At 30.9% G+C, this 22,715-nt stretch overlaps 2 protein-coding genes across 2 annotated transcripts; one reads left to right on the top strand and one right to left on the bottom strand.

Moving 5' to 3' along the window:
* The first annotated feature begins 5,908 nt into the window (after positions 1 to 5,908).
* LOC114190477 lies at positions 5,909 to 9,198 on the top strand. Its single transcript, XM_028079375.1, has 7 exons — positions 5,909 to 6,688; positions 6,885 to 6,971; positions 7,119 to 7,370; positions 7,596 to 7,766; positions 8,107 to 8,160; positions 8,329 to 8,475; positions 8,551 to 9,198. Exons 1-7 carry the CDS (start codon positions 6,470 to 6,472, stop codon positions 8,926 to 8,928), a joined length of 1,308 nt encoding a protein of 435 aa, XP_027935176.1. The 5' UTR covers positions 5,909 to 6,469; the 3' UTR covers positions 8,929 to 9,198.
* A 6,711-nt stretch (positions 9,199 to 15,909) lies between these two features.
* On the bottom strand, positions 15,910 to 17,856 carry LOC114191041 (ammonium transporter 1 member 2-like). Its single transcript, XM_028080189.1, has one exon. It carries the CDS (start codon positions 17,709 to 17,711, stop codon positions 16,194 to 16,196), a length of 1,518 nt encoding a protein of 505 aa, XP_027935990.1. The 5' UTR covers positions 17,712 to 17,856; the 3' UTR covers positions 15,910 to 16,193.
* Between the last annotated feature and the right edge of the window lie 4,859 nt (positions 17,857 to 22,715).

Raw genomic sequence — 22,715 nt, 5'->3', positions numbered from 1 at the left:
AATTGCATGTATGAAATGTATTCACTAATAAAACAAATATATATAACGTCATTCAGTTAACATCTGTCGAAGAGAAGATAAACGTAAAAAATATCGATGAAATGATTTATTTACGACGTTGTTGGTGAAACCTTAAAACTGATTTGACTTAAACTTGAATGAAAAGAAAAAGATGAGTGAAGTATTTACGTATTGTGTAGGAATTGAAGAAATTTGTTGGTAGATGAGTATCATGATTTGCTTCCCTTCCCCGTTAATGTATATGAGTGATGGTTGGTGTTGTGTTGTTTTGTGAGATGAAAACAGTTTATGCGAACAGAAAGAGCCATATTTGAAAGCATTTGAGTATTACATTACACATTACCCATCACCATTAATTAATTCCAATATTAATCACTACATTAATTTGGACATTTGCCATATTAATGGGGAATTTAGTCAACATTATAGCGTACCAAATAGTTAAGAGGATGACTAAAAAGGTATTGCCAAGTTCAAAGATTCCTTATTAATGATTTCTTAACTTAAGCCACACTTCTTCCAAAAAAAACCTTAAGTCACACTCCTTATTATATATATATATATATATATATATATATATATATATATATATATATATATATATATATATATATATATATATATATATATATATATATATATATATATATATAATATATATATATATATATATATATATATATATATATATATATATATATATATATATATATGGAACTTCGTTAATACACATGTAGATTCGAAAGTATAAATTACTAATAATACTTCATACATAGCTGCTTTAAAATCATTGGTTGCTAAATTGGTAGATAATTAGTGTTTAGCCCGAGCATAACATCTATTTAGTTATCAATTTACAGATTTTTTTTTTTACTTAAAATGTTTATAAAATTGTTTGAGGAGTCATGTTTTTTTTAATGTTTAAATTGTATTAAACATAAACGTTTGTGTATTTTTAAAATGAAATGATAAAATAACTGGTTTATTTACAGATATATAATAAATACAATTAGATTTCATTAATTTCACAATATTTATGTTTTAGAACAAATTATGATAGTTTAAATATGAAAACGATTAGTTAGATTAGATGTATTAAAAATATCACTGAAAAGAATAATGTTTACATATATAAAGAAATGTTTACATATATTCAAACACATTTTTCAGTTAATATTGTAATGGAAATGTATTAAATAAGATAAATAATTCAAATATTATCATGAAACACGTTTGAAATATCAAATAAACTTAACACATTTTTGTTAAAAAGATTAAATTAAATCAAAGTTTTGAATAAAAATTAATTCTAATTTTTACTGAGGACAACAATATATTTAACCTTAAATTTAATAATTAAAACAATTTAATTGAACATTACTTCTATTTTTACATAACTATAACAATAACTATAACAATTCATTTGAGGTGGTTGGGGGAGGACTTTCTAAGATTACTAAAAATAAGCTACTATATATTACACTTATTATAATATGTCAATATATATTATAATTATTTATAATTTACTTGTATTGCTTACATAAAATGAATTGTCAGCGTTTGTGTTATTGTTAGAGATATTATATATCTCCTAGTTTTACTTATATTGATGGAGATATTATATATTTTATTATTTTATTATTATCAAATATTTTGTATTATGATAACATATTAGATTTTACTTTTTTTCTTTATATCATGAGATATTGTACTCTATATATTAAACAAGTTATAATAGATCAAAATATGAAAAATGAAAAAAATTCTCTTTAAGTTTACATTTCATCAAATACCTATTGTGTATATTTTTCTTTCTTGTGACTTGTATATATCTAACATAACATTAGATGAAAAAAATTAAACACCTTCCGCATTTTCTTTTTTTTATTGATTTCATGCCATGACTCAATCCGTATAATAAAGATATAAATATATATAAGAATGGTTCAAATTTTGTTTAAGATAAACTCTAAATAATTCTAATACAATATTAATATAGTAAAATTTAAGACAAATTTAATCTTATAAAATTGACTCTACTTTTATATATATATATATATATGTATGTTAGTATGTATACAAGTTATTATTCTACTATACGGTATAGTAGAATATATTTTAGGCGGCATCATATTTTTTTCTCCTCAAAATCGGGACATACAAATTTCATTCTAAAATTGTAATGAAATACGTTATAAAATTAAGATGTGATTATATAGAATAATTTAAATGATTTTATACAGTCATTTAAAAATAAACACAAAAAGTTGTTTATTAACCTTTTTACAACAATTATTTTTAAAACCATGACAATATTTATCATTAGATAGTAAAATTAAACTGTATATACTATTAATACATGACCATTAGCTTAATACATAATTTCTTTCAAAATTAGTATGAAATATTTATTCGATCTTAAAATCGTGACACGGAAAAACTATTTTTCAAGCTAAAAAATAAATTTAGAAAATTTTTTTCTCAGAATTCTTTTCACAAAATCTAAAAAAAAAAAAAATACTATTTAGACTGATTTATATTGTTAATCTCAGATTTATTTTCTTCATGCTAATATAGTCAGGGCATTAGCTGCCATGCATAGAATAATAAAATATTTCTATGATAATATCTATAAGAAAAAAGATAATGAAACTTTCGTTAATAAAAATTCTAAACCTGTATTTCATAGGTGTCTCTGCATTTTGTATGTGCATGAAAGAGAGCTCCCAAATCTTAATATCCACAAACAACTTGCAGACAAATTAACCATCTTCTCCAATAATTAATAGACGTTGACTATACATATATTTTCATTATTTTTCTATTTAGTTATTTATATTATATCTAATTGCAGACAGTATAGCTAGATTCACATGCCAGTTCATGTATAATTCCATAAATGTTTTTTCTCAATTGAAGGAATAAATATATTACGTATTTAATAAAAGTATTTATTATATTAAAAAATAGAAACAGTAGCATTACTTTTTCATATTGTAAATATTTTTTAGCCGAGGGACCCTTTATAATTTAATTCAGCTTCCATAATTTCAGCCATATGTAAAAAGTTAAAATACTGCTTCAAAAATCAAACCTGTCATACCAAGCTTCATATGTTTGGAAAGTTATACAGAGTGACCAAGTGTTATCTGCATGAAATAATGAATATTTTGTGTTTTCTTTTCTTCGAGGAGGCAAAGGGCAAGTTGGCCAAATGTATATTTGACAAGATATAATAATAATAATAATAATAATAATAATAATAATAATAATAATGGTGATGATGATGATTGGTATTCATGAGAGACTAAAGTACCATGTTATTCACATTACAAACTATTGATTGGGTTGAACAATTATCTGATCAAATATTCTTGTTCATGTTATTCACACAAAGGTTTTAGAGTATTTCGATGGTTATAAATATTAAGTTGAGTTTGGATTCTCTGTTGAATTTTTTTATACTATTATTTTACTGTGTTTTTAACATATATTGATGATCACTGATTTTGAAACTGTAAAATATATTAAAAATATTTTCAAAGTACCAATACATTGTATCTTTAATACTCAGCAGAAAATAACACTCAAAAATTCGGTCTCTCGACTCGATTATATCACACCAAATTTATTTTGTGGATGCACTCTCATAAATGTCAATGACTTACACCTAGGACCTATAAAGTGAAGATTTCTTTTATACACTATGAAGACTTATTGATGTGGTTTTAGTGCATTTATAAGTGCTATAAGAGACAAAAGTTTATTTGTTAATCAGATGATTTGTTATTTATATGCAATGGGTCAACTGCAAATCGTGATTCCAAAAACTATTACCATATTTTTTGGAATATATAATAGCAGCACTAGTGCAGAAATGCTTTTTTACCTCGCCTTATAAGCCTCGGTTGGCAAGGAATCGAAGCCTATAATGGCGCGGTGGCAATTTTGCAATTACAGGCAACTTTTATGCCTCGGTTCACCTAAAACCCGAAGCCAAAAGCAGTTATAGGCCTCGGTTACAAAAAACCCGGTGCCAAAAGGGGTGTTAGGCCTCGGTTAAGAAGGCCCGAAGCCAAAAAGGTTGCCAAAAATTTCAAAAATGCCATTCTCGTTTTGACTTATAGGCTTCGGTTGGGAAAAAGCCGGTGCCAAAAGGGATGTTAGGCCTCGGGTGTTAAGGAACCGGGGCCAAAAGGGGTTATATGCCTTGGTTCTAAATTGAACCGAGGCCATATAATTTAATTAGGGCTCAAAACTGAACCCCATTTCTTCCTCGCGCGCACTGCTATCCTCCATTTCTCTCTGCAAACATTCACTTTTCTCCACAACACAAACCCAATCCACTTCACTATCCTCCATTTCTCTCTGCAAATACGACGCCGCCGTTTCGCTAAAAGCCCTCGCCTCCCGCTTCGGCGAGGTGACTGACTTCTCCGCCAACGCCAACCGCCACACCTTCGTCCACCTCCCCCAGTGGGTCCTAGAAGAGCGCCAGGAATGCAGGAATCTCGACATCCTCAAACGAAAGGGTGTGTTTGTGGCTGTTTTTGGTTTCAGCTGAAGGGGTGGAAGTGGAGGCGCACGATGTGGGTGCCTTTGTCGGTGACGGGGAAGGAGTACCTGGCGGGGCTTGTGAAAACCCTAGCGGTGTGGTAGATTGAGGGTAAGTCGGGTAGGGGGTTGTTGTTTCGGAGTGAAACGGCGCGGGGGAAGGGGGAGCGGTGGTCGACAAGATCGCCGGCGAAGGGGTTGTGAACGCCATTGAGGTGTATAGGGTCACTGTTGGGGGTGTTAAAGTTACCCCTTTTAACGATTCCCTGTGGAGAACTTGGATTCCCTGTCTTCATCTCTTTCTTACCATTTTCTCTTTTCACACCATTTGTTTTCCCCTAATTTGTTGTCTGATTGGAATTTGAATTGCAAATTTGAATTGCAGGTGAATTCCTATGTATGTTTGCTGCATAATGAAGTTGAAATGGTTCCAAGCCTACTTAAATTTTCTGTTTCAATCTGCTATTACTTACCGTAGATTCCCATTGTTTGCTTTGAAAACTTGGTCACAGATTTGATTATGGACCAGCTTGATGAGTAAAGGAATATGCCTCGGTTCTTACCAAGACCGAGGCAAAAAACTGGGTCTATGGCTTCGGGTATAACCGAGGCCAAAAGATGTACCTTTTGGCCTCGCCCCAATATGCCTCGGTTCCAGACCCGAGGCAAAATGTGAAAAATAACCGGGACAGAAAGCCCTTTCTGCACTGGTGCAGATGGATGAGGGACATGTGGTCTTGTTATAATTGAAAGCTTGTTGTGAGGTTTAAACCATACATGTATGGTGCAGAAACCTCTTTTCCACACTCTTTTTATAAAAGCTATTTTATTTTTAGATACTTATCTATTTTCAATAATTTTTACTCTCTTTCCGATATATTGAGGAGTTAGATCCAAAAAAAAAAAACTTAAATATTTTATGTAACACGATGGTCTTGGTATTTGATATAGTTATTGAAGGGATATTTTTTCAGGCATTGAAGAACTCAACTTTTAGTTAACTTAAAAGTTCTCATAAAAATTTATTGGTGGGTCAAACAATTTTAATTCCGGTATATCCATATGACTTCATCGTCCATATGTTTATTTGAAAATAAATAGATTTTAAAAAAGAAATTGTTTATTTTATTTTATTTTTCTTAAAAAGTGTTGGAAGAAAGTTATGAAGGGTTTGAAAAGTATAAGAGGTGTTGACATAAATTCGGATGCTCCTACAGAAATGTAGGTGATGAAATTGAAAAGTAGGAGTGCCCCACGTGGAAAAACCAAAAGGTTAAAAGCGCACCTCTCTCCACCAATTGAGTGTCAGAGTTTAAAAAAAGGTTAAGCAAAGGAATGGAGAGACTGTGAAGGAAAGCAAGCAATAGCGAGGGAGGGAGGGAAGGTGTGCTTCAAGCCAAGTATTAATGGCAAACTGTATGCTGGCAGATACACATTCAACAACTGTAATAAAAAGCTGCATTCTTTCGCTTCGCTACCTCTCACTTTTTATAACACTTTCATTTAACAAGTTTCAACTTTCAGAGCTAACCAACTTCACCTCACACTTTCTCTCCTTCCAACCTTCACCACAAATCTTTAAACTTCATCATCATCATCATCATCATCATGCTGAAGCTTCAAAAGGGTCTCTCAGAGCACCACCAGCTTAATTGATCTCAACAACTACCCTCCTCGCCATTAATATTATTAATTACAGAGAGATAGAAGGAGCCTCTTCTCTCCTTTCTTTCCTCTCCACTAGTCCTTTTCCAACTTTCTTTTCTTGGCTCGGTGTTTAGGCTTGGAAATAACCATGAAACTCAGATTTTCTTTGTGCCCTTTGCTTTGCTCCTAATGGTTTCCTAGTTTTTGTTCTACTCATTTCTTGTTTTTACTCGGCGCTGAAAAAGATATGGGTGTTCCTGGGAGAAAGGGGAGATGCTCCTGTTCAGCTCCTTCTGATAAGGACCATCTTCTTCTCCTTCTCATTCTCTTTCTTCCCATGCTTCTGCCCATGGTTGAATCCAGAACGCTAAATTACACCAGACATACGCAAACCAGTACCCTCAGACTCCAAAGGATTACCAGGCACTTGGACAAGATCAACAAGCCTCCTGTGCTCACCATAGAGGTAATAATAATAATAATAATAATAATAATAATAATAATAATAATATTGTTACTATATATATATATATATATATGAATATAGAATATTTTAGGGTACGTTGATGAGTGGTTGAGATTTTAATGGGCAAATAAATGTTTGTTTCCCTTCATTATTACGTAACATTTAAGTATTGTTTTGGCGTGGGTTGGTATTGCAGAGTGCAGATGGAGATGTTATCGATTGTGTTCACAAAAGAAAACAACTGGCTTTAGATCACCCCCTTTTAAAGAATCACAAGATCCAGGTATACGTGTACAACAAACCTAATTAATTTGGCACCACCCTCTTTATATTTGCTTTCCTTGCACTTCACTCATCTTCGTCTACTTGTGATCATCCCCAAAAAGTACTGTTATGTTAAAAGTGTGGCGTTATTTGATGGATGTTATAGAAAATGCCAACGGAGATGCCAAGGGGAATGATGAAAGTGAATGAGGGAGATGAAGGAGAAAGCATGGCATGGCAAACGTGGCACTTGAATGGGACACGGTGTCCAAAGGGAACGGTTCCGATACGACGGAGCACGGTGCATGACGTGCTGAGAGCAAAGTCTTTGTATGATTTTGGGAAGAAACGTTCACGACTTGTTCCTCTTTCTCGCCGCAACGATGCCCCTGATGTTCTCAGCGCCAATGGCCATGAGGTATATAACCTTTTTACTCTACAAAAGTGTAACTTTTCAGAAATAGATCTACCAGGTGTTGCAAGAACACCGAATCCTTTTAAATAATTTGAAGATTGCTTTCATTCTACTTCAACTTATTGTACTAATATTCTCAACGTGTATTTTATTATAATTAAAAAAGGGTTTTGACCTTAGAATCAGTAATTATTGTTTTTTTATTGATTATAAATTTGTGGAACGCAGCATGCGATCGCATATACGGGGTCGTCGCAAGAAATGTACGGGGCAAAGGCAACAATAAACGTATGGGATCCATCAATTCAAGTGATGAACGAATTTAGTCTTTCACAGCTTTGGATTCTTTCAGGATCCTTCGATGGCACTGATCTTAATAGCATCGAAGCTGGATGGCAGGTACTTGTTCCAATTCCAACACTCTTTTGTCCCCTTGTCTGTTTCATCATCAAAATACACAATTACACAAGTTCAATAAAAAAATATTTTCTTTAATCTTTAGAAAGAGGATGAACGATGAATGATGAGTTCTCATTAAAATACTATATTAAGAAGCAATTATTATTATTATTTTGTAAAGTTGATTTTCAATTGGTTCCTTGAAGCAGCCAACATGAATTAATTAGAATGCATGTGATACACGACACATTACATTAATTCAATAACTGCGTGGAGAAAAAAAAAATTGTAATTTTATGAAATATTGGATCTTTGAAGCTTTGATGATTGTACTAGTCAGGTCAGTCCGGAGCTCTATGGTGACAGCAGACCCAGATTGTTCACTTATTGGACGGTTAGCATTTCTTTCTTTTTACAACAGTTTCATTATAAGAATGTCCAAAAAATAGTATGTATGACTAAATAAATATATCTTTTGCGCTAAAATGATCATGGTATGTGAAGTAAAATATGAATTAAGTGGAATTTTTATAGGTATTTATGAAATTTTGTGGTGATGCAGAGTGATTCATATCGTGCAACCGGATGTTACAACCTTCTCTGTGCTGGGTTTATTCAAACAAACAGTAGAATAGCCATTGGAGCTGCGATTTCTCCTGTGTCTTCCTATGGTAGCAACCAATACGACATTACAATTCTCATCTGGAAGGTGAGTGTTGAAATGAATGTTTGGTCGAAAATTAAGGATGTTTTATTGACATGTTTAAGTTGTGTGATGAATCAGGATCCAAAAGTAGGGAACTGGTGGATGAGTTTTGGTGATAAGACATTGGTGGGGTATTGGCCGGCGGAGCTATTCACGCACTTAGCAGAGCATGCAACGATGGTGGAGTGGGGAGGAGAGGTGGTGAACTCACGGAGCAATGGGCAACACACGTTCACACAAATGGGTTCTGGGCATTTTGCAGAAGATGGTTTTGGAAAAGCAAGCTACTTCAGGAACCTTCAGATCGTAGACATGGATAACAGTTTGAGTTCTGTGCAGAGCATCTCAACCTTGGCCGAAAACTCTAACTGTTACGACATCAAGAGCTTCTACAGCAACGAATGGGGCACTTACTTCTACTATGGTGGCCCAGGGAACAATCCACAGTGCCCATGAAAACTATAACGAAAGTGCATATCAATTGTCATGCACTGCAAATACACTTCACTTTCAAATTACTCCATCTCTCAACACCCCAAAACAAAAAAGTTTATCTCATATAATATATATTTCTCTTACATTCTTTACTTGTACGTATTTTCATTTCTTGTTTCTACCACTTCACTCTTTTCTTTTATTCAATCGCCGCAAGGCCAGGAAAGGAAATTTTCAGATGTAGTCAACAATATCGATGCAAAAGGAAAAAAACGATGGCAAATGGCAAGTTTTGAATCTAAACATGATGTCTCAAATTTTACTCACGGTCGATTTCTTTCTTTATAAGTTCTTTTTTTTTTTCTTTTATAAGAAACGAGATTCATAATATACATTCCCATATATTACAACAAAAACATGTTAATTATATTTTTGTTTCCTTTATACTCTTGAAATATAATTTTGGTAAACAAAATCAACTTGATTCTTAGTCAATTGATCCGGCAAATTACTATTTTTCAAATCTAAATTAGAGTGTTACTTTCAAGTTTCCACGGTCAAAATAAAATTTGTAAACGGTTTATATTGTAGATAAGTATATTCAACTCAATAAATTCTTTTTTAATATTGATTTCAATTAGGAATTCGTGTATTTTTTTCATTAATCATAATTTTTGTATTTTTATATAAAGATGAAGTAGTGTATGGAGATTAAATGGTAGGAAAGAAAGAAACGAGGAAATAAATATGGATTGAAGTGATCAAATTGAAAACGTAAATTGCAATAAACTAAATTATCAAGGCTAAAATAAAAACTAATAAAAGGAATTTAGAAAAGTGATAACTCTAATTTCGATAATCATCATTGGATTTGACATTTTTATGAATGTTTTTGGAGTGTTTAAATTGTAAATACAATTTGTCACATCTTTTTTATATTTGAATAGTCTATTTTTTTCCCTTTTTTTCTCACATTCAAGCTAATAAAATTAAAAAAATATATAAATTATAATTGTTTTAAAATCACCCTCTTGTGTAGTCGATTATGCCTACTCAACCATGTTTTGCAGGAGTTATCATATGTTTGCTTACCTTTCAATCTCACATTGTTCCTTTTTTCGATTTTGTCAAACAAACGATTTTCTCGATGCACTACTTGAATTCGTAACCATTCTTTCTTCACTTCAACTCTTATGTTGGCTTTTATTTCGATTTCCTCTACTTGAGTACCTTTTGTCACATCCTTCTCTTGATCTTGTTTTCAACATCTTTCTTTTATACTATTCATTTCGATGTTTTCACCTTGATACCCTTTTTTGATGTTTCTATTTTGATAACCTCAACAATTTTATATTATTAGAGTAAGAAAATAAAGATGAATATGAAAAGGGAAATAATTAATTCTTCTTTTATATCTATATTTCTTTATGATCTAATACCATAAAATATAATTAACATGGTTTTGTTATAATATATTTGAAATATACCAACATCAATCAAATTATATGTTAGTAGATAATTTAACATTTTGGTTGGTTTTAATATTAATTGACAATTAAAAAATAACCTTAATCCCAAAAAAATTATTAAATTGTTTAGATGTTCTAATTTGTGAAAATATAATTAGAGTAAGAAAATAAAGATGAATATGAAAAGGGAAATAATTAATTCTTCTTTTATATCTATATTTCTTTATGATCTAATACCATAAAATATAATTAACATAAAATATAATTAACATGGTTTTGTTATAATATATTTTAAATATACCAACATCAATCAAATTATATGTTAGTAGATAATTTAAAATTTTGGTTTGTTTTAATATTAATTGACAATTAAAAAATAACCTTAATCCCAAAAAAAGTATTAAATTGTTTAGATGTTCTAATGTGTGAGACCTAATGAAAGACGGTAAGTTCTTTCTTGCAAGTTTAAAAACACAAATATATGTTATGCAAAAATTAGTTGAACTCTAGATTATTTATAGAGCCGTTAAAGTGGGTCAGAACCCGTGGGCCAACCTGGCCCACTATGGGTTCGAGTCGGGTTGGGTTAAATTTTTTTTACAAATTTCAGTACGAGTCAATTTTTTACCCGGCCCACCAAGAACTCGGCTCACCCAGATTGAACCCGTGGTGGGTCGGGTTGGCCCACCAACCAGCATGGTGACACATATTATGTTGGACTTTGCAATGTTGGGTTGTTTTTTTAACCAAACACATTGGTGGGTTGGCAAATGGAAACCTAGCTTCAACTAATAAAAGTATAATTATTGAAAAAAAGTATAATTAGTTTGCTGAAAAAAGTATTGTATTCAATAAAAGATTGGGTAAGTCACAGGAATGTTTTGATCTTAAATAGTAATTTGTATTTTTATTTATTTATTTTGGTTTGTATTGGAGTTTAACATCATTTTGGATTATATTGAGATTGTATTCAAGTTTATTTAAATTTTATTCCGAAATATAATTTCTCACTTAAGAAAAACAAATATTTTTTAATTAAGTGGAATAGTGAGTCAACCCGTTTAACCCACCAACCTGTGGTGGGCCGAGCCGGGTTCAAATTTTTCCAGTTCGCTAATAAGTGAGTCGAGTTGGGTTGACCCATTAAGTGACCAACCCGTGGTGGACCAGGTTGGGCCAGGCCGGACGGCCCATTCTGACAGCTCAAATTATTTAACAATTTTTTCTTAACATATTGGTTTAAATATACATTTGGTCTTTATTTTTGTTGTTTTTATTTAATTTGGTCTTCACTTTCATTTTGCATTTAATTAGATATTCTTTTTCATCAAATTTTGGTCAATTTGATCTTTTTTACTAATGGTGTTTAAATAGTACATGTCACGTTTAGCTCATGTTTTTTTTTTTAATTTTAAAAACAAAATTGTCCACATGTCAAGTCACAATTATGCCACGTGTCAAAGTCAATACCATACGTCAGTTCGTGATTGTGTAATTTTTTTTGTTTAATTTAGTCTTGATATTCATTATTTTTGTTCAATTTAGTCCCTATATTCACTATTTTTGTTCATTTTCGTCCTAATTTTGGTTAAAATGAATCAATTTTGTCCCTTTCAAATTAACATCAAATTTAATATCTTTTATAAAAAATTATACTAATATTTTTTCTAAAATTGATATTTTATTAATTATTTTTGAAATTCATTTATAAATTATTAAATTTAAGGCTTAATTCATCTTTTGATCCTCTAATTATGATGTATGATTCATTTTGGTTCCCTAATTTTTGTAAGATTCAATTTAGTTCTCCAGTTTTTTAAAACAGTTTAATTTGGTCCCTCCCGTTATCTTTGGTTAAACGGCGTCAGAATAGTGTAGTTGTGTCACTTTGGAATAGAAACGTGCTAAGTTTTTTAATATCTAGGAATGAATGTACTGTGATGAGGTGGCAACGAAGTATATGGAGGGAGAATTGGTCAACCCTAATTTCACAATTCATCTTCTTTGTGCGGGAGTTCTTCAACATTTGGTGTATGTTGATTGTGAATGATGTCGAGGGAGCACTCTTCTTCTTCTTGGTCGTGTAATTGCGGGGAATGCAAAATCCAAACTCATCCAATCATGGTGGTGGCTTTTCCTCTCACGGTGGAGCACCATATTGCAACTATGGGCAGCAAACACTTCGTCTTCGAATCCACAACCAAGACGACAGCGAACACTTCGTCTTCGAATCCTTCTTCTTCGTTTGGTTTTTTCTGGATTGATTATGCTTCTCCACCTAATCCCCAAATTTGATCTTCAATTCCCTATTTTCAAAGAACCCTAACCCTAACAGATTTACCCCCTTTCAAAACAAAGTTAATTTTTTTAACTCAAGTCCACATCACCCAATCTCAATACACTGCCACCTAATGCACACATGCCACACTATCACATTAAAACAGTTTGTGTTAATTTTTGTAACGTTGTTAACCTCAAGGACTAAATTGAACCTCTTCAAAATACTGAAGGACTAAATTGAACCTCAAAAAAATTAGGGGACCAAAATGAACCCCACATCATAATTAGAGGACCAAAAGATGAATTAAACATAAATTTAATTATAAATTGAATATAATTCTTAGATTTAATTGTTAAATAAAATACAATTATTTAAAATATTATTAGAATATAGTTATTAAATATTTTCTTATAACATTTATATTCTTAAATATTGATACTTTTAAAATTGATATTTAAAAATATTGCAAATATTAGAAATATTTTAGAAAAATAAACTAATATTTATAAAATTAATATTTAAATATAAAATATTTTAGATTTTAATATCTAAAATGTAATAAAAATATTAAATATTTTAGATTTAAATGTCAAATGTTAATATATAAATTTTAAAAATATTTAATAATTATATTCTAATAATATTTTAAATAATTATATTCTATTTAACAATTGAATCTATGAAATATATTCAATTTACAATTAAATATAATAATTTATAATTTAATTTTAAAAATAATTAATAATAATAAATAATATTATTAATTTTAAAAATAAATATATAATATTTATAAAAAACTAAATTTGGTCTCAATTGGAAAGGGAAAAAATCGTTCAATTTTAACAAAAACTGTGACTAAATTGATAAAAATAACGAATATAGGAATTTAATTGAACAAAAATAGCGAATATTGGGATTAAATTTAACAAAATAATATAATCACAAACTAACATGTGGCATTGACATTGACACGTGACACAATTGTGACTTGATACATGGATAGTTTTTTTAAAATTAAAAAAATTAAAAAAATATTGTTAAAAAATGTCAACTATTTAAATACCGTTAATAAAAAAGAACCAAATTAACTAAAATTTAATAAAAAAATAGGATCTAATTCAACATAAAACAAAAATGAATATAAATCAAACAAACACAATAAAAATAATAACTAAATATATATTTAAGTATGTGGGCTTTCGTCATTTCTTATTTTTATTTAACAAAACACCATCTGCACAAAGATCATTAAATATCATATTTCTATAGTTTTTTCTTTTGGATAATTATGTTAATATTTTATACAATCATAACTATTTGTTTTTGTTTTATTAGAATATTTAATGTTTTATATAGTATTTTATATTGTTAAATGAGATGTTAAATGAAAACTTTGGTTACTATTTTCATTAGTTATTAGTTTATTTTTGTAATATTTGATATAAACAGTTAAATAAAATAATTAATGGATAACTTACTAACAATGAATTAGAGGTACCTAGAATTAAATGATATAAAGAAATGAAAAGCAAAAGAGAAGCAAAGAAAAATGTAAGAGGAAATATAAATGAAATATTTTAGATAAGAAAATAAATATTTTTATTATATCTGTATTTAATTTAATTTTATTATCTGTGTATTATTATAATTATTATTTTGTTTATTCACAATTTTTTAAATTATAATACTTACTATATAATTGATTATATAGTTATGTTTAATATAATGAAAAACAAAAAAGAAGATATTATTTGCATATATAATTGATTATATTGCTATTTTTTTCGCATTACCTCTGTCCAAATATTTGATAATTTTTTTTTTAGAAATAAACGCATAGGTCAGGCCTCTCTCTTTGCCTTTTTGGTCTTTCCTTTCCAAAAACAGACAAGAGTGTATACGAATCAATGATGAAGACACCCTATTGGTTATCCTCCATAGTTTAAATGGGGAATAAAGTCAAGTTGAAATAATTGAACATAACACAATAATTGAACAAGTTGAAATAATGTAAAGAGAAAATATTTTGTAACATTTTTTCTTTATTATTTTTAACTAAAAACTAACTTTTCGGCCTAGCATTTTGATAGACATTTTTTATTTCTATTTTTATCATTTTTTTCATAAATTTATATATTTTTTAAGACTTAAATATGTTTTTATTTCTTTAAATCGGAGAACTATTTTTTTTTCTTTTTATTTGATTTTTTATTTTACGATATGTTTATATGTAAGACTATGATGATGGTTATGTTGATGACAAGCTAAATGAAGGTCTATTCAATATTTTTTACCAAGATAAAATTAAATGACACAATTTTTAAATTTTATTAAGAACTTAAATATAGACTTCCAATTTGATAAGTTATTTCTTTTTGCCTTTCAATTAAAGTTTTTCTATATTCTAGTTTTTAATTTTGCAAAATGCTATTTTTAGTTTATGGGTTAGTGATCATCGGTGGAAATGATACTTCTTAAATTGATTATTCTAAACATCATATTTACATGATCGTAGTAGCATTAAGATGGATAAAATCGATGTAAAAAACGTAGTATCTTTTACACTGGTTATCAACTCATGAAAAATACTATATTGATTAATTATGTACACACTTATGGTAGAATGCCATTGAAAAGGTCATAAAAGAAGCTCATAGAGTACTTTCTAATTCAATTAAAAAGAAAAATCAGTGTGATAATATTTTCTTAAGAGTATATACTTTAAATCTCACCCAGTATTAATATAAAATTAATTAAATTATAGTTAATGCACTTATCCGACCAATAATATGACCCAACAATACCCATTGAGCCTTATAAAAATATGGAGTATACACACTCTCATATATAAAATATCCTAACATATCCAAAGACTCGACTCAAGTACTTGGTAAGAAAATTTAACTTAATAAAATTTAACTTTATGATTAATCTTTTCCAAATTTATTCTAAATTTAATCAAATTTAACGTACAATTGAACTTAACAAAACATTTAACTTCACACACTAAATTCTAAAATTTATTATCACGAACCCAATAAAATAACAAATATTAAAATAATAAAATGAAATACTAAAGCTTTGGTCGTGGCGATCTCGTTGCATGAAGGTTTGTGGTAGTGGTGGCCTCTCGTGACAAAGGAGGTGGGGGCAGTGAACAGTTTCTTCAGGTTTATCCATCAATATGTATATTGACTCTGAATTATTGACTAACTGGTTAACCAGAAAAATAGTAACAACAACAAAACATGCAAGCCATATTAATGAAAATTGTAATTTCTCCTCCCCTGTTTCTAGTATGTTAAAGACGTGAGATAAGAAAATAAGTATGATGAAGTAGTTTTCAGTATAGTGTACGATTAAATGACACTATCGACTTATTAAAAGACCAAACTAGTTTTGAAAAAAAAAAACCAGACCAAACCAAACTAAACCAACAAACATTTAAAAATGTAGATCCAAGGTGAGTGTGTCTGAGAATTTGGTTGCGCATGAGATATGAGTATATATGGTTTTAGAGTACAGGTATTTGCAGACTAAAGAGAAGATATTGATAGTTGTGGTGCAGCAGGGGGAGAAGGAGAAGTACTAGCAGGTTCTATTTTACGCATCATCAATCCTACGCCTCTGCTAGAACCATCTTCATCGTCATGGTACGCATAAGCAAACCCTCCATGCCTAGTCAAATCCATCCCTGCAGTTTCATCGTCCCTCGATATCCTCAACAGATTCAGCTTATGAAGCCCGTAGAACAGCGGTCCCATCGTCGCCGTAACCCACCCACACACCACCACTATTTCAATCAACTGCGCCGCCAGCAACTTCCCGCCGCCACCCATCAACGCCCCGCACGGCCTCCCAATCCCATAAATCTCCTCCACGTACTCCCTCTTCGCGAACAGCCCCGTGAACAACACCCCCCAGGCGCCACACCCGCCGTGAAGCTGCGCGGCCTCCAACGGGTCATCGTACTCCACTTTCGCTGCCACCTTGTTAAGCCCAATCAAAACCCAGGCGGCCACAAACCCACACACTATCGCGGCCCACGGCTCCACAACCGCACAGCCCGAGGTGATGGCAGCGAACCCGCCAAGCAGGCCGTTACACACGTCGATCACGTTCCAGTGGCCCACCAATAACCGCTTGCTGAAAAGCGTCGTCAGAGCCGCTGTGCTCCCAGCCAATGTCGTCGTGACAGCTGTCCTCCCTATGGCACTCCATTGACCATAATAACCCAAGCCCCCATATCCCTTCGCTATAGTAAAAAACGAACCGGGGTTGAACCCGTACCATCCGAACCATAACAGAAACGAGCCTAACACAACCAAAGACGCGCTGTGCCCACGCAGAGCAACGGACCGGCCCGTCCGGTCGAACCGCCCGATTCTCGGGCCTTCAATTAAAGCCCCCCACAAACCCGCTATGCCACCAACCATGTGAACGACGCCGGAGCCAGCAAAGTCGATTACCCCGGATCCAAACAAGACGTTCCCGTCGATTCTTGTGGCGCTGGCCCAACCGTCCCCCGACCAGAACCAATGCGAAACGATGGGGTAAACAAAGCCGGTTAGAAAAGAAGAGTAAATGAGATAAGCCACGAATTGTGTTCTCTCGGCGATGGAGCCGCTGGTGATTCCGGCGGCGGCGATGGCGAAGGCCCACTGGTAGAGGAAGAAGCTGTAGTCGGCGGTGGGAGTGGGATAGTCTCTAAGGCCGAAGAAGTGGCGGCCGATGAAGCCGTTGGAAGGGGCACCGAAGGCGAAAGCGAAGCCGAAGAGGTAGTAGGAGAGGCCGCCTGCGGCGGCGTCAAGGACGTTGGTGAGCATGATGTTCATGGTGTTCTTTGCTCGGACGGATCCCGCGCAGAGCATGGCGAAACCAAGCTGCATGGCGAATACCAAATAGGCGGAGAAAAGTAGGTAGGTGTTATCGACGGCATAGGTGGCGTCGTTGAGCTTTCTGGAAATGGAATCGAATTGGTTACAGAGGTAGTTGGTGGCGTCGGTTTGGTTGATGAGTGTAGCGAGGTGAGAGGAGCAGGAGAGAGAAGCCATGTGTGATGGAATGAGACAGTAAGAAGTGTGAAGAAGAGAAGTAGTATAAGGAAAAGATGAATGGCTGTGAATGATTTTATATGGTAGAATTGAGGAGAGCCACTTGCGGTTATTTTATCTGCTTCTGTTAGGTTTGGTGGTTTTGAGAGCTGCAGAGAGAATCTTTTAATTAAATGAGTTATAAATGATGTTCGCGAATATAGATCCTACTCAAATATTATGTTCAAATCCTACAGATCGAGTTTCCGCTTCGTTGGCTTCCCCTCATCCCCAACTTTTCTTTCTACCTTTCCTGCTCTTCACAAAAAATCAAATTTATTTTAATGGAGGATAATATTTTATCATAAAATACTAAAATTTTTATTTAAAAATTATCAAATTTATCATAATCTTCCATAACAAGTGGATTCATTATCACATTCCATTTATCACATGTCTAAAAATTTTATTTTATTATTAGAGGTATTCGAATTTCTAACATCTGACTCGATACTCAAAATCGGATAAATCGCTTAAAGACCGATTTAATTACGTAAGATATTAACCTTGAGTCCCTTGGAGAATTTGAACATAAATGAAGTCTTTAGGTCAAAAATTGAGTCTAAATCTTATTAGAAGTTTTAATTTAATAAATAAATGCTTTAGTAAAGAATAAAAAGATTTATATTTTATTATTATTTTTTATCTTGGAAATATGTATTCTGTGTGATTGAAATACCTATAAATAAAAAGGTGTATTCAGGATTTAAACATTTTTTATTTACGACACCCGACCTTTTGTCTGAAAATAACTGTTATCGTAATTTTATTCTTAAAGTAATTTAAAAAATTATATTTAAATTATCATTTATCTTACTTTCGTGATATTAAGTAATAAAATATCGAAACAATAACATAATTAGATACGGATATAATTAATAGTTTTGACATTAAACTTTAAACAGATAGTAAAATTATTAAAAATCTTAATATTTTTTCAGTAATAATCGTAATGGAAAAAAAAAGTATTATTTGTGATGCACGAAAGATATTTATAATGTGATTCCAAAACTAAAATGAAGCAGTAGATAGATGAAGACAGAGGCGTCCTTATCTGTCGATATTCTGTGAATAATGTTACAGCACAGAATTGAGACAGCAGAGTAATATTTGTGCCGTAATTTGTAACCACTCTTTTCTCAAATTTCTTTCATTGCCACTTACTTTCTGCTTTACTTTTTAATTCACATAATTCCATGCCCTAAATTTGGAACTTTCATAGCCCCTTACAACCCAAACCCACGTTCATAGGTGCATGGACTTTACAACTCGAATATTAACCTTGTGCGTCTTTATATGGATGCACATTATAAATTTGTGGGGACAATGATCCCATAAATTTCATGTTTTATTTCCTTATTACATAAAAAAAAATATTATCACTAAAATTCATACATATATCTTGCCATTATAATTGTTGGCGAAAACTTAAACATAATAATGGATGTATCAAAATGGGTTCAAAGTTGGAGTCCATTCAGATTCGAATAGGTTTATATTAAAAATAAAAAAAAATTAGTTAAACTAAACTTGATTTACTTGACTTCTAGGTTAAACATATTTTAAATAGATTAGAGGCGGGTCGACTTGATCGCCAACACTCTCCTTTATCAATTTTTATATATTTTTCATCACTTTTTTATTATAATTGTTTACTATTTTTAATTTTGTTCGTTGGCAATCTAATTTAAAGATTATATAATATTGTTCAATAATATTTAAATAATTTGAATGTTTAATTTATTTGTTTGAATTACACTTATTATATTTATAATAATAATGTTCCGTGAAATATATGAATAATTTAATTATTTTGTTAGGAATAGATTGGTCAAGTCAATCCATATTGTTTGTATTGCAATTAATATCTTAAGTGAGTCAATTCATTTAATCCACATAACCAAGTATTACAAGAAAAATGTTTATTACCTACAACAAAAATTTGTATGTAACCTAGAAAATTCGTAGGAAATACAATTTTATTTACGAATTATCTACAAACAAAAATTCGTAAGTAAAGTGGTTGTAACAGATGTTATATACGGATTTATTCATATGTAAATTACATACAAATTTATCTATATGTAAATTACATACAAAATTAGTCAAGATAAGTTATAAAATTTATATTTCATACAAAAGTAAACTATATTGAATTAATTCATTTTAATTCAATCTAAAATGAATGTGTACATGTGAAATCGATTGATTGACTTTAACAATTATGTGTAAATCAAACTAAAGAATTTTATATTTCTCTTTTCCTGAAATGGGTAGTTTATAAAAATATTTAATATTTTCCATGGAGAAAATTTTCTAGATTTGGAATTGATGATAATTGGTTACAAATTTTAATATACAGAGAATCCATATTGTTAGTCATGATTGTAGTTCTCATTATACTATCCAGGATTATGTTAATTACTCAAAAAATTTCATTCCTCATTCTCATTTATATATGTCAAATACTTGAAAACTTTGAACCCCAAACTTATCAGCAAGCTATTAGATTTTCCCACTGAAAACAAGTCATTTTAGATGAGTTTGTTGCCATGGATATGAATAACACCTAGACCATTATCCATTTATCCACCGGTCAAAAGCTCGTAAGCTATAAATGGTTGTTTAAGCTTAAGTTAAAGTATAATGGGACTATAGCTAAACACAAAGCTAGGTTGGTTGCTCACTCAACAATATGGTATTGATTTCATTGAAATTTTTTTCTCCTGTTGCTAAAATCACTACCTTATGATTGCTTTTATCCCTTGTTGCTTCTAAGAATTGGAAATTAATTCAGCTTGACATTAATAATGTCTTTCTTCATGGAAATCTTGATAAAGAGATCTTTATGAATATTCCCCATGGATATAATCATAAAAATTCACACCTACAACAAATACACCCATTGTTTACCATCTTAATAAATCTATATATGGTTGAAAGCAAGTCTCAAGAATGGTTTCATAAATTTCGTTATACCCTTGTTTCATTTGGTTTTTCTCGATCTAAGCATTATCAAAGGTATTAACACTGATTTTATTGCTCTTCTTGTTTATGTTGATGATTTTATTATATGGTTGAAAGCAAGTCTCAAGAATGGTTTCATAAATTTCGTTATACCCTTGTTTCATTTGGTTTTTCTCGATCTAAGCATTATCAAAGGTATTAACACTGATTTTATTGCTCTTCTTGTTTATGTTGATGATTTTATTATATGGTTGAAAGCAAGTCTCAAGAATGGTTTCATAAATTTCGTTATACCCTTGTTTCATTTGGTTTTTCTCGATCTAAGCATTATCAAAGGTATTAACACTGATTTTATTGCTCTTCTTGTTTATGTTGATGATTTTATTATTGTTGGTTCCAATATTGATAACATCAATTCTGTTAAAACTCAACTCCAAAACACCTTTAAATTGAAAGATATTTGGTGATTTAAATTTTTTTCTTGGTCTTGAGTTTTCAAAATCTAATATGGCAGTTTCATGTGTCAATGTCATTATACTTTATCTCCTCTTAAAGATTGTGGCATGCTCGCTTGTAAACCCTATTTTATTTCCATGCTTCCTAACCTGTAGTTACATAGCAAGTTTGACACTTCTATCATTGATTCGGGTATTTATAGACGTGTCATAGGACACGCTAATTATATTTAACTATCTCTCGTCCTGATATAAGCTAAGTTGTCAACAAATTAAGCTAACATATTTCCAATCCCCAATTTGAACACATGGATGTAGTCATTGACCTCCTTCTTTAACTTAAGCACACTATTGGCCAAGGTATCTTATTCAAAGTTGCCACAAATATGTTGACGGGGATTAGGGATCGTGTCTTGACAATAGACGCCCTACTACAAGCTTTTGTATCTTCTTGGGATCTCCTTAATCTCCTAGAAAGCAAAAAATGCAAAAGAGAGTTAGCAACTATTCTACAGAAGCTGAGCATAAATTCCCAGCTTCTATTTCTACTAAACTTGTCTAGTTATGCAATTTATTGACTGATTTTCATATTTTTACATCTTTTGTAGTCATTTACTATGATAACAAAGTCAACTTGGATATTGATCTTCACTTCATTAAAGAACAAGTGAAACAAGACATCCTCATATGGATGTTGACAATGTCTTCCTTACAACTTGAAGGGCCTACTAGATAGAGTGTTGTAACTATTGTGTTACTTTTGAGTTTTGTTTAGTTTATTTAATTAGTTTTCTTTTCAGCTTCATATTGACTTTCTATGTACTTCTAAAAGATAGATGACCTTTTTTATCCCTTTCCTATAAATTTTTCTATTCATTAATGTAAAGCAGATTTCTTTGCTTTTCTTTGTTGTTACTCTGTGGTAATGTGTACATAAAGTTCAACAAAATTGAACAAGGTGCAATAAATTTGTAGCAGCATAGTGACTTTGTCAAAAAATGAGACTTGATTTGAACATAAATAATTTTTTATGAAGATTTTTTTATCAAAAAGAGAGAGAATAAGTTAGGACACGACAACTCTCATTTTTGTTTTTTTTTTAAATTATATATATCCCATTTTTTTAAATATTAATAAGTAATGTAACTTCTTTTATTTTTATTCTCCAAATATCCTTTATCAAGCTTGCAGTTGTTATTGGACACAATCTTAACTTTTTTTAATAAAAATAAATCAATTTAAAGTGATCTTTTGTAAATATATTTTTTTTAATATATTACTTAAATAATACTTTCGTCTCTAGATTAAATTATAAAATATTTAATTTTTATATGTTATAAAAGTTAATATAAAATATTCTTTACAATAAACGATATATGTAAAGTTATCTTTATGTAACAAACAAAATTTCACTATGAAATAAAATCTAACTTTCATATTCGTTAATTGTAAATGACGTTTTATATTAATTTTCATAAATTAAATATTTTATAATTTAATTTAGTAATGAAATACTATAATTTAAGAATAAAAAACATAATCC

The sequence above is a fragment of the Vigna unguiculata genome, chromosome 7, assembly GCF_004118075.2.
Source record: "Vigna unguiculata cultivar IT97K-499-35 chromosome 7, ASM411807v1, whole genome shotgun sequence".
Classification (NCBI taxonomy): domain Eukaryota; kingdom Viridiplantae; phylum Streptophyta; class Magnoliopsida; order Fabales; family Fabaceae; genus Vigna; species Vigna unguiculata.
This window is presented reverse-complemented; position numbering and strand designations above follow the sequence as displayed.